Source organism: Protobothrops mucrosquamatus, unplaced genomic scaffold (assembly GCF_001527695.2).
Source record: "Protobothrops mucrosquamatus isolate PMUCROS unplaced genomic scaffold, P.Mucros_1.0 scaffold2660, whole genome shotgun sequence".
NCBI lineage: Eukaryota > Metazoa > Chordata > Lepidosauria > Squamata > Viperidae > Protobothrops > Protobothrops mucrosquamatus.
Window position 1 is genome coordinate 39,432 of NW_015388709.1, and position 14,058 is coordinate 53,489.

Sequence of the window (14,058 nt, forward strand, 5' to 3'; positions counted from 1 at the left end):
CAAGTTAAGATTGCTCACTATATTTTGTAGAACAGAATTTGAACAAGAATTTGAATGAGTCTTTCTCATTCAAACTAATCACAATCAGTATTCCTTAAAATCAAGTACTGTATTATGTGTGCACAATGCTGGGAAGGATGTAACATACATGTATGCAGACTGAAACACAAATCACAAAAGTTTTGTTTTGTTTATAAAAGAGTAAATTCCATTGTAAAAATAACTCACACCAAATCTTTAAAAATGCAAATACTCAAAATATCTACAATGACAATAAGATAACATTGAACAGATTTAAATTTTATATAGGGTTCCAAAATTCCCAGAAATCTTTGCGGATGATTTATTATCTGTCTGAACAAGTTACAGTGGAGAGGAGGAAAGATAAAAATTAGGAAAGACGAGAGCCAACAAAAGATTGTATGTGTATAAATTACAAAATGCAGCTTAGCTAGCAAGCTTTTAGATCAGAATCCCACATAATATACAGAAAGTCTTGAGCATATTTGAAATATTTATATACACACACACATACATAAATGTACGTACGTATGTGTATATATAAACCAAAGGATTAGAAATGTGAAATGTGTTATCTTAAGAAGCTCTATTGATATTCCAATCCTTTGTCCATTATCAATGCCTCATGAAAAACTTGAGAACATGATGATATCTGGTCATACATCAAGCAGGTACAGAAGTCTTCAGTAACAGTATATTCTTAACAAAGGAAAGGCAGCAACAATTACCATCCTGACAGACCAAACAATATGAGGTTAGCTCCCTTTGGTAAATAGCTGTTAAAGGAATTTGTTTTGGAAAAAATACAGGAATTTCATGAACAAAGTGCTGCTGTCTGAATTTTGTGCTAGAATCCCATTCCTCCAACAATGAAATTTGATTCCTAAAAAACATATTACCCCACCTATAACAAATGAAACCTGACAATCTGAGAGATCACATAGTAGACTCACAAAGCAGTTCCTTTCCAAATAAATCAGCAGTACCAATTTTTTCCTTTATGTGAAGACTACAGTGTCATCAAATGTTTTGAGGATCTCCATATAGGACAGGTGTTAGCAATGCAGCGTTTGGGGATACTGTAGGCCACATGACCTTCCTTCATACAACCTCTGAAAGACCCCACATACTTAAAAGTACTTTAAAAGATTAGCAAAACCCGACAGGATTTTAAAGGAGAAAAATAAAAAGAATCACTCTCACATGATTTAGTCGCTTAAATTTTGTGGGGAGGGGACTTGTACTATTTACTTACAGTCCCATCATGGACTACCCAAATGGGAACATTTGAGAACATGACACTATGTGCTGGATGAATTTTATAAAAGGCCCAAGAGGCTTACAATCTAAATTTGATAGAGCAAGAAACATTAGAAAGGGAGAGGCAAGGGGGTCAAGAGATGAATATTGTTTATTAATGATCAGATTTGTTTCTCAGTGTTTCAAACTGATGTACAAAGATGAAAATATATGACAGAAAAATAAGGCAAAGTACAGACTGTAAATGACAACAATTAGCAACCAGAAAATACACAGTAGACAGTAGCAAACACAAGGATCAACTAGGAGACCCTAACTAAAAATACCCATGAAATGAAGCAAACCCAAAGCTGATGCACCTTCCTCGTATTAATTCCAGTTTAACAATTGCACCTCTGTGAATGGAAATGCCTTAGAAGTTAAATAGCAATTGCACATATAAACAAATAAATATACAATATAAATAAATATATAGACAAATTCAGTCTTAACATAGAGGAATAGCCTCTAAGAAAAGACAGGACCATGCTATTTAGGCTAAGGCCTTGAACTTAAGCTGGAATAGATCAATAACCAATGAAATTTGTGGACTGTCAACACTAGAATACCAACTACACCTTTTCTTGAGGTGGTGATGCGTGCTTTAGTTATATCCCAGTTTGTGTTACTGTAATTGTTTTGACACTTCAACTAGCCCAGAATGTTGGGACTGGTCACAGGAGTTAAATTACAGTTTCCACTTACTTTTAGTCTGTTTCTGAGGCTATGATAAAGCCATTTATTATTAGCCATTTGTTATTATTAAAACCATCAGAAGAAAATCTACATACCACTACCACCACGCACCTTCTGAGATTGTAAAGAAAAGCCTTCTTGGTGGCATCCTCAGGCTTTGAACCCTGGCCATCTGAGATTAAGCTAGCATCCCCTTTTCCTCTGTCCCTCCCAAGCTATCTGATTTAGGATCAGAACTCTTTAGAAAATTGCTGGGATACTTCTGGAACTGTCAGATGAATGTGGCTTGAAGAAAGAATGGTTTCCTGAGTTGTCTGGACTATTTTTCACATACCTAGCTGGCTATGTTCAGTAGCACATTTTCCATTCAATTAGGAGTCGCAGCTATGCCTATTTTTATATGTATTATACTTCCCATCTAAAGCATCAATGTGATGTGCATGATTCCATTTTATCCTCACAACAACCCTGTGAGGTAGGCTGAGAAACAGTGATTCATAAGGCTTCTTGGCTATGTAGACAACTGAACCACTGACAGGAGTAGCGGAATGCAGCAGTGCACAAAAATAGTAAAAAAAAAAAGAGAGAGAGAGAGACAAAGAGAGAGAGAGAGAGAACTAAACTCAGATGTCCCAACAAGAGTCTAAAACTCTAATTATATATATCACACTGGCTAAGAATTGTCCACTCTTGACTACCTGTACTCCAAGATTTTATAGGAGAGTTCATGGAAAGCATTTCCTAATGGCAGAATGTATGAAACTATTTGATTTAGTATTAGTCAATCAGCAGAGTTTGTCATGCTGGAGTTGTAAAAGCATTGGTCCAACCAAGCCAATGACCAGAAGAATAAAATTACAACATCTATTTGCCCTTTTAGACCCAAAACACATATCCACAGACACTTTTCACCTCTAATCCATAAAGCATCTAGAGCTTGAATGCCACAAAGTTTACATGCCAGTCATGAGATATTTTTGACCAACATCACTATGTTTAGAACAGGAGACCTCAGGTATCCATGGAGATCTCTGTTTGTTGAGTACATGTTAAATACTGGCATAGCTTGGACTCACATACTTACCTCACTGCTAATTTTATCAGCATTCCCTTTTGAAGGGGGCTGGTAACTCTCGGCCAAGCTGTCAAATGCATCTGGATCACAGAGCTGGATGGTTTCCTGTGACCTATCACCCTGTATATTAAGCTGCTTGCCAGTCTGCAGGTTGCTTGATTGTGGCAACCTCTGCAAGTGAACACTCCCTTCGGTATTTCGACTAGCGGGTGGACGGTAGATTTCAGCCGTTGGGCGCGAAGAGCCATATGTTACTGTAACCAGAGGCTTCTTCCGAGGTAACCGATTCTCCTGTATAAAATTCAGATCTTCATCAATGAGATCATCTGGCTCAGGCTTAATGTCAATCACAGCTTCCAAGGGGGATAGCTCCCGTAAAGGTTTTACCGTTGACATTAACAGGGATGGTGACCCATCATGACTGGCTTGCCTGTGGAGAAAGAGGGAGATTAACTTTGTCTCTCATCTTTTAAGAAACAGCTTTGCAATAAGAATAATGAGAAAGCCAATAGTAAAATATGCACAAGTATAATTTACAAATTCTGTACATCATTTGTTCATCTTAGCTATTGATAAGGAGTAAAAGGGCAACAATCTCATCTGCAAATGGCATTTATTTGACTTGACATTAGGGGGATTCCCCATTTTTCAATTATTTCCAACTGCTCTCACAACTATGGTATTTACAGAGGCAGGTTTTACTGGGCTTAATTTATTCTAAAGATGCAATGACTAACATAGTATTTTCTGGTGCTTCCCTGGAACTTGCCAGGCCAAACATATTTTTATATCTCTTTTAATTGGAAAAAAAAAGGTAAAAGCACAAACTAAACAAGTAGCAGAGTTAAAAAGGAAAATAAGCTGGGGTAAGTAGGTGAGGGGGAAAACAAGGCAAACAAAAAACAAATTTCACACCGGGAGTATACATACATACAGACTTTATGAATATGTATGTAATTTTAAGGAGAAATACAGGAAAGACAGCTGTCCTGCTGTATCTTCTATCCATAACAACTTTTGTAAAGATGAAAATAAATTTTGAGGAGAACCATTCATAGCATTCCTAATAAATGCTGAACAGGGTTAAGCATATTTAATCTTCACTGTAGGATTTTCAAAACATTAGATTGAATTTTCAGACAGATCCAATGAAACACACCTATTAGTTTTCCAGTGGGTTCTGATATCTGGCAAATCGATATTTTATGTTGTATCAATTTATGTGCCTTAGAACATATGGATAATAAATCAGTAATAGAATTCATTATGAAAAATTACTGAGTGATTTTCTCAATTTCGTACAACATTTTCTATTAAGCATAGCCTTAAGCATAAAGTTTAGGCAACTGATACCAATTCTTTATAATCACACCAGCATGATCTAGAAATTCTACTATATGGTATAATTTTAGCAGAACAGACTGCTTCATATTGATAACCTGATAAAAGAAATTTAAAGAAATTCCCACACAGTCAATACATTCAAATCCCACCAGATTTTTAGGGCTTTCAAGATAACCTTCTGTGCTTAACGTAAGTAGCTGTATAATGCTGATTAGATTTCCTGGCATTACATTTAGTACTGTACCAATATGAAAGACAGATGATCCCGAATTTAAGGTAATTTCAATCGACCCAAAAGGAAGACTGCATAGAAATAAATACTGGTAGTCATTGTTTAGTGATGACAATTGGCAACTCGATTATTAACTGAAGCATAAAAATCACGTGACCACGACTGTGCTTATGAATTTACACAGAATACTGACTGTAATAGCAAACACATGACTGAGAGCCATGCTGCAACTATCCTGTATGCAGGTCACAAAATTATTTTTTATCACTGTTGTAAGTATGAACAGTCACTGTCTGAGGCAGTCACTACAGGACTGTTATGATCAGGTTCTTCTCTTTGTTACATTAAGGTTTTTAGCTGAAATCCATTTCCAAATGAAGGTGTTTATATGAAGTATTTACATACATATATGCTAATATATACATTTGTGTATATATACCTATGAGAAAGCACAATCTCAAAAAGAACTGAACAGGGCCAAGGGCAAAAAAATCATATTAAATGACTAACAACTAGTTAATATTAATTCCCAATAAAACAAATAATTTAATAAGTAATACCTGAACTGGAAAGAGAAGGGGGGGAACAAAACTTGATAAAGTTGAGGAATAGAGATAATTGAGCAGGAAAGAAATAAAAAATAATAAAAGAAATGTGTTAAATAAAAATGTCATCCATTACAATAACATCCATTACCAAATAACAGGTAATCTTCAAGCTTATTTTCAAAGGCTTTTATTTATCCATCTGCATTTTTATCCATTTACCTTGTATCTTCCATTATTTTCAGTGAATTTAACACCCCTTTCCAGGTAATTATTTGGGGAGGGGGAAACATTCATAAATACAACACACATCAACACAAACACACACACACACGTAAATGGATTTTATTGGCTTTCTTTTAAAAAAAGCCATAGAGGCTTTAACACAGTGCTTTGTTCATTAATGTGTTCATTTAGCCAGAAAGAGATACAGGTAAGCTGGGGAATAAAAATGAACTATCTGAAAAAGCAGAGATGCTGCTCAGGAGCAATTTCATCAATCAGAATGATTCTCCCTGCCTTTTTTTTTTTTTTGGGCGCCCAAATTGTCACTCAAGCCTTTTGAATTCTCAAACCGTCAAATGTGGCGACTGCTCCTTTTAAGAAATCCAGTCTTAAAGATAAGTTTACATTGAATTTCAGCACCTTACATTATTTCAGTAATCCTTCCATCAGTACTTTATCACAGACCAGTGATGGCGAACCTTTTAGAGACTGAGTGCCCAAACTACAACCCAAAACCCACTTATGCATCGTCAAGTGCCGGGTGGGTGTGGCCCATTGCATGGGCGTGGCCCATTGCATGGGCGTGGCTGCAGTGGTAACGGCAGACTGGGTGGGACTAAAAAGTTCAATCAATCAATTCCAACTTTGCAAGATCTTTTTTTTTCCCACGAGAAGTTGAAATTGACTGAACCTTTTTTTTTTTTTTTTGCACACAGCAGCAGAGGCCTAAAGTGAAAAGGTTTTATAAAACCCAGCTGAAGGCCTAGGACTGGGGCGACGACGCGCATGCCCACAGAGAGGGCTCTGAGTGCCGCCTCTGGCACCCGTGCCATAGGTTCGCCACCACTGTCATAGACCAATATCCCCATAATGCAGATGTGCACCTCATTTTAAGCCAAACAGCCAACAATGATTTATGGATTATTCATATGCTGTTATGTCCTGTGTTCCTTCTCTTGCATCTCAGGTCTTTTGATTCCCTTTTATTTCTAATTTCAAAGAAAGCCATCTGTCTGCATTCAAGATGGTAAATTTAATTTCAAAATATGTTTGCAGTCCTGAAGCATATACAAGTTATTGTACGCATGAATCATTGTTTTCTGGATTGGTCGCAATGAAAAACAATGTTTGTCACTAAATAAGGACAGAAAAATACACAAGAGGAGAAGAGAAAACACCAGCACAAAGCTTTAGTTATCTGGGGGCATTATACTTGAAGGAATCAGGTAACAGCAGCTATTCTGAAGACTACTCAGTAATTTTATCATGTAGCCGAGATCTCAAACAGAAATATTGCGATGTATAATACTGTTCTTCTGCAATGTATCATTACCTCCTAATAATTCAGTGAGAATCTTACCGAAGAGCAGCAGCTCTCTGTTCCTGAGAACTTGTAGAAATTCGGAAGTCAATCCTTTCAGGTCGAGAACTTGAGACTGCAAGAGGCTGTAGGATTTCTTCTCCAGTCCTCTCCTCATTCCCATCTGATGCACTTTTGCCAGAAGAGAGACTGCTCTCAAAAATGTTAGATTCAGAAGATTTTAGGTTTGCGGGCTCTGGGAAAAGAAATATTTTTTTTTTCATTTCAAAAGTAAGGGTGGTATTTATACAGAACTGTAAATTGCCTTCCACCGTGGATTCAATAAAAATATACCTCCTTATTCATATTGTACAAGAAACAATTTTTCAACTTCATATAACACTTTTTATTGCTACCTTGTCTAAATAAATGAATATTTTTAAGGAATGCCAAAAATTTATATGAAAGCATGTGCACACAGGTTCTCTTCTCAAGAGTTATCTCAAAGATGTCATGTAGCCTTTACTTACCTGTAGTTACAGACCGAAGTTTATCTAAGACCCCATGAAGCCTGAAAAATAAGAAAATATTTTAGTAAATTTTAAATTACAATAAATCAACTCAAGACCCCAGAGTTACATGCAGTTGCTAAAGGCCCTGAATGCAACCCAGAGAAGCTGTCACCAAACTGTATTTTTTATTATAAAGTGGGAAAATGACTCATCATATTATTTGTAATTACATTGCAAGGTATTTTAAGTTTATATGAAATCAAAACTAAGTTTATTCTGACCTTACTTTTTTTATCCTAATCCTGTCTACTTTCTGGAATGTGGATCCAAGTGTATCACACAAAGATGAAACATGGTTTCCAGCTGCTCAAAACATGCACACTTCTTGTTTTAAATAAAGTTTTGAAAGGCAGTGTAAAAGGGCTTTCTAAAGATAATTTAAATTAGTATCTAATACTTCCTTTCAATAATCTTGTGTTGTTCTGTGCATCTTAAAACAGACTTATCGGAAGAAAGTCTGTTTAAGCTTTGATTTTTAAACTCTAAAATCATTATACTTCCTCTGCCTACCTTGATAACATTTATTTTTCTAACCCATGAAAATAAGTAGATTGCTGTCCATTGCAATGGACAGGTGTGGGAAACAGAAAATATTTATAATTGCACAGAAATAAAGCGAGTACACTATTAAAAAGGTAGAAACCTGTATCTTCTCTAGTAAAAATTGTATGGCCCCTGGGGGAGATGTTTATCTTGTTTTTGCAAGTATCATTTTTCTCTTGAGCATGCAAATTATAATATCCCTGTTCAGAAAAAAAAATTGGTGTACAGTTTTCAAAGATAATCTGAGAAGAATAAAGTATTTCAATGTAAGAATTCTTAACGTAAAGATTTTCTCTTTCTAGAAGAAAACATTTTATAATCAACATGTTTCCACTTTTCAATTCTTTACAGCAGAACAACAGGAAAAAATGACCTACGGAGGAAAAAAAGTAGGAAAAATGTCCCCCTTCCCTTCTCCACAAGGCTTTTCATTTTTAAGGATTATTTTTTTTGCAATGCTGTAGTGCTGTATTATATGCATGCCTTATAATGAGGACATATATCGGTACATGGAACAGATGGAAGATACATACCATACAGTAAATCTCACAGTGTTGGTTCCTAGAAAAAGGGAAAGATCCTCTGTCATCTGTTCCTGGCTCTTCTTATTGGCCACCATGACCATAATATAATCCGGCAGTTCTTCATCTGATTTAAAGCATAAAGAATAAATCTAAAAATTAAATGTTAAAGCAGCAACTATAGTTTTATCTACTTTACAACACTTAGTCTCCCAATAGGTTAATCAAACTATTTTCCTGCCTTCATTCTAAGTCTATGAATGTGATGCACAAAGATCAGGAAGAACTTTCAGGAAACAATGATGAATTGGAGACAACTCCATAACAGCAGAGCTGATGGCCAAGGTGAGAAAAGGAGCTGATGAATGGATCAGTTCCTTGGAAGTCTGTCCGGATCAAGAAGGATAGGATTACCCACAGGCTGTCTCCAGTTTTTACGGCTCGGAGAGTCTGGATAAAATCACCCTGCCTAAGCCGCAGTTTGTCGCTTTCAAATGGACACTGGATTTATGGCACTGTTTTTGATAGGTTGGACTGTTTTTTCCCTTTGTGTAAAGACAGATGCAAAAAACGAATTAAATAGTTCTGCTTTCTCCCTGTTGCTTGTCACCTTCTTGCCACTTTCACCCACTAATGGACCAATCATTTCCTTCACTTTTTTCTTGTTTTTTACATGTTGAAAGAAGCTTTTTTTTGTTATTTTTGACTATGGTCGCAAGCCTTAGTTCATTTTGAGCCTTAGCTTTCCTCACTTCATCTTTGCAGGCTCGGGCTATTTGCTGATATTCTGCCTTAGTTATGTGCCCCTCTTTCCACTTTTTATACTTGTCCTTTTTATCTTTCAATTTATCAGAGAGTTCTTTATGTAGCCATGCTGGTTTCTTTTGAGAGCTGTTATTTTTCTTCTTTGTTGGTATTGTGCTAGACTGGGCTTTTATTATCTCACTTCCTCCCAAGGTTCCTGTGGCTTCAACACCTTCTATCATTTCATCTCTGTTAGTGAGAATTAGATCCAATATGGCTAATCCCCTAGTTCCCTTCTCTACTTTTTGGGAGACAAAGTTGTCTGCTAGGTTTGTCAGGAATCTGTTTGATCTTCCAATTGGTGCAGAGTTTGTCTCCCAGTGGATGTCAGAGTAATTAAAGTCCCCCATTACTATTGTGATGTGCTTCCTACATACCTTAGTTAGCTGATTAGAAAAAAGTTCATCTATTTCCTCTGTTTGGTTGGGCGGCCTATAGTATACACCTATGGCAATGTCATTTCCCCCCCTCCTTTTATATTGACCCAAAGGTATTCAAGACAGTTTTCATCATTTGATCAAGATCAAAACATATGTGTTATTAATTTTGATAGCTCTTAATAGACTGTGGCTGATTAGGATTGAGCAATGAATTTTTTTATATGATTATTGGTAAGATGTGAGATATGGAAGAGATTATCTTTTTTATTGAAATAGAGGAGCTATTAAGTTACTGGAGCTGTTTAAACTTATCTGGAGGGAGAGGGGAGTCAGTTTTTATATATCTTTTCTCTTGTTTTTATTTTCTTTTTCCTATCTGCACTTTTCTCATTTTTTATATTGTTATTAGTTTTTATTAGTATTTTACTATTGTATTGTAAACTTAAACAAAATTATTAAAAAACTGCTCTTCAAATAACAGTTGGACCATTTTTTTCCACATCAATCTGTCTCTCAAACAAGATCATTATCTGAAGCCTTTCTCAAGTGTCACACCTTTTTAATGGTAGTTTTTCCAACTATGGAATGCTTTTCATTTTTTGTTTTCCTATGCTTTTTAAAACTGCTAATGTTAGTATCTCAATGCCTAACATTCTACTAACATAGTTTATATGATTTTATTTTCTATTTTTATAATTATTTGCTAGCTGTCCTAGAAAACAGATTTATGGAAGAGGAAAATGATACAAATTGGGCAAATAACTAAACGGCCTACATATCAATACAATATTTTGTATATTTTCTATTTTTACAGGTAAAATTTCTATCAAACTTACCAACGTAAGCTCCTAGTTCCTGTAACTTTCCCTTTATAGCACTCTATATGAACAGGACAAAAAGGGGAAAAAAACAAAGAACGCTTACTTTCAAATCATAAATATTCTGAAGTTGTTTCAAAAATCTCAAAAATGAAAAGTTAAATATTTTTTCAAGGGATTATTACACATGAATAGAAAAACATTTTTAAAAACTTAATAAAGTATTATATTAGTACATGTGATAGGGCTGTACATACCCTGAAAATAATGATCTAAACTATAATAAATTATAAAAGCAGAGAAAGATAATAATAAACAGCTTTAACGGAGTCGTATGTTCATAGACTGCTATATTGCATATGATAACCAGATACAATATTTTGGAGATACAGTATATTTCAGCTGAGTATCCTTAAAGTTAGGAAAAATTTAGGGAGATGTGTCTGTTTTATATCAAAATTAAAACCAATTATAAAATAGTCAAATTACATAATTAGGCTTTAAAACATGAACTATAAGAAATACATAGAAATGGGGTAAGAAGGAAAAATTAAAAACAGTTGATTCTCAGCTACCAAAGGAGATAATATAATTACTTGTTATCTACAAGCTAAAGGTTTTGCAAATGAGATAAAGCTTATGATATAAGCAGCTGATGGACAAGTCCCAGAGTAAACAGACCAATACCAAGAGAGATTGCAAAACGTCTGAGTTTTGAAGAGCTCCACCAGCTGAGTGAGACCCTCCTTGATTAGTGATGATATATAATTATCAACAAGGAACATAAATAAATAATATCCTAAATAAAACTCCAATGACTAAATGAAAATGTAGATCTCATCCTTGAATTGCTCAATATCTCTTACAGATTCTGCAATGTAGGATTGTTCATTTTGGTTAAATATAATTCTGCCTTAACTTGGTGCCTAACAACTCTATATGCATCATACACAGAAACTGTATACAACTTACCCACAGTGGGTCATAGTATGCAGGCCTCCCCAACTACCCCTCCCTAGAATTGCATTTGAAACCCTTAAAATATGTTGAGTTCACACTGCTGAATTTCTGTGTGGGGGGGGGGAAATGGTAATGGAAATGCAAGACTTTTTACAAGGCAGAAGATTCTCAGACCCATCCCTAAATCTAAAATTGACCACACATATAAAAAGCATAACTTTCCAGCTCTACTCCTTCAAGTGATATCATCACATCTTCAGAAAGCCTTCTGTGGCCTGTCAGCAGGTTAGAAAATTGAGTTATTACTTTCAACCCAGGGGAATAAGCAAGGGAAATTGCTTATTCCTGTACTGAGACACAGCATAATTAGATTTAGCATTATGTTTTCAAACTCAGACCACAGTTTAAACTAAGATGGAGCATCTTAATGACAACTGCACATATGTTTGCTTTTCATTTACTTTCTTTGCACTATCCCTCACTGAAGCCCCAACTGGGTCGTGATGGTAAATAGAAAGGGTGCTAACCTATATTTCCTCTTGTCTTCTAATACAGAGCCAAAAGCACTACTAAAATCAAGGTTAATAAGAGCAATATCATGTGCCCTTCTAGAAATTCTGAATATTTACACAGCAGTCTTTGTCCAATAGGATTAACTAGCAAGTAAATATGCACACAAATGCATTATTATTATTACCCATTCTGTAGGTCTTGCCTAGGATCTTTGGTCATATAGAAGACAACCCCAAATTTGCTTTATGTAGACATAAATCTGCAATACTAATAGCATATAATCTATATAATCCACATATTTAGACCATATTCCAAGGAGAAATAAAACATATTTTATATATTTTAAACTATAAAATATATATTTTATATATTTTAAACTGTTCTGAAAACACAACTCCAGCATAGGATTATATGATTTAAAAAATAAGAAGTGGGTCGTGCTCCTTGCAAATCTTACATAAAAGTAAATCTCAACTGACTGCATGTAGGCTTTCTTTCAAGTAATCAGTGTCAGTTGGATTGAGATGGGTGGCTATGAAATTGAATAAATAAATCATGCAAAGTATCTCACTGTTATATATTTTTCCTGACAAAAATATCCTAAAACAGGATACTCTATACACCTACTTAAATTAAATGCTTGAGAAATTACCCAGGGTTACACTTTCAATGTTACAATACAATACAGTACTGTACTGTACTGTACAGTACTTGACTTCCAATCATTCATTTAGTGACTCTTTAAAGTTACTGAAAAAAGTGACAAGTGGTTTTCACACTTATGACCACTGCAGCATCCCCATGGTCACATGATCAAAATTCAGGTACTTGGCAACTGGCATGTATTTATGGCAGTTGTGCTGTCCCGGGATGGTGTGATCACTATTTGCAATCTTCCGAGCTGGCTTCCAACAAGCAAATCGATGAAGGAAGCCAGGTCCACTTAACAACCACATGATTCGTTTAACAGCGGTGGCAATAAAGGTCATAAAATTGGGTGTCAATCACTTAGCAACTATCTTGTTTAGCAACAGAAATTTTGGGCTCAGTTGTGGAAGTAAATCAAGGACTACCTGTGTTCTGATTTGTATGCTATTCACTAGATTAACAATGGAAGACTGTTAAAACCTAATTTTTTCCTTAGATGCTGCTCATTTCACCAGGAGGTGAAATGAGGTCAGAATGTGCAGTTTTATGATGGAACTGTTACGGTGATTGATGGTATGAGAGTATTGTTAAGTTTTTGTATTTGTTTGTTGTTAGCTGCCTAGAGTTATTTTATATAATATGGGCAGCCATACAAATATTTTAAATAAACCAATAAATCAAACAAAATTATATGATCTAGCTCTCTATTATGGTTGTCCGGCACTTCAGATTCAATTGCCAGAGCATACTGGAGCAGAAGCATAGCATTTATGCTACATTCTGTGATCTCAGGAAAAGGTGCAGCTCAGTTGCTTTAAGGCACAGGTGCCCAACCTCCAGTCCACGGCTGGTTCGGAACCAGGCCACACGAGCATCGGGCAGGTGCATATAGCTCCACTCACATGAGTGGTGGGTGAGCGTGCGTGCACTTGCGAAGCTCCACTCACAGCTTGCGCACGAAGCTACACTGGTGCGAGCAGTGGACGCTCGTTCAAGAAGTTCCATTCATGTGAGTGGTGGACATGCACACCTGCCGCTCATACAAATAGACATGTGCGTGTGCATGCACCTGCCACTGACATGGAACCATCCCCTCTTCCCCCACACAGCCAAGCCAGAAAGGTTGAGGACTGCTGCTTTAAGGTACTAAAGCAGGGGTCTTCAAACTTGGCCCTTTTATGACTTGTGGACTTCAACTCCCAGAATTCCTCAGCCAGCGTGTCTGGCTGAGGAATTCTGGGAGTTGAAGTCCACAAGTCATAAAAGGGCCAAATTTGAAGACCCCTGTACTAAAGAATGGTGCTGCAGCTGTGCTTCTACATCCTCTGAAGCACTTTTTGAAGATCAAGTCCAAAGCACTGCACAATCCTAATACTTTCCTGCCTGAGCAGGGCGTTGGACTCGATGACCTCCAAGGTCCCTTCCAACTTTATTACTATTATTATTAGTTAACTATTTGATATGAAGTTAATTTCAAGCAAACAGCTTTCATAATGTTTTATAAGCTGACTAGAAGGATCTGTATGACTGAACTGAAGTACACATTTTTAGAGTTGTGGACC

At 36.1% G+C, this 14,058-nt stretch overlaps 1 protein-coding gene across 1 annotated transcript in view; it reads right to left on the bottom strand.

The window, feature by feature from the left end:
* The window catches only part of ZC3H14 (zinc finger CCCH-type containing 14), a 37,381-nt gene that overhangs the window by 19,675 nt on the left and 3,648 nt on the right, over positions 1 to 14,058 (bottom strand). Inside the window, exons 2-6 of the mRNA XM_015825485.1 lie at positions 10,394 to 10,436; positions 8,386 to 8,500; positions 7,268 to 7,308; positions 6,798 to 6,993; positions 3,101 to 3,521 (exon numbers count right to left, since the gene is read on the bottom strand). Coding sequence (XP_015680971.1) covers positions 3,101 to 3,521; positions 6,798 to 6,993; positions 7,268 to 7,308; positions 8,386 to 8,500; positions 10,394 to 10,436 — 816 coding nt within the window. The remainder of the gene's footprint in view (positions 1 to 3,100; positions 3,522 to 6,797; positions 6,994 to 7,267; positions 7,309 to 8,385; positions 8,501 to 10,393; positions 10,437 to 14,058) is intronic.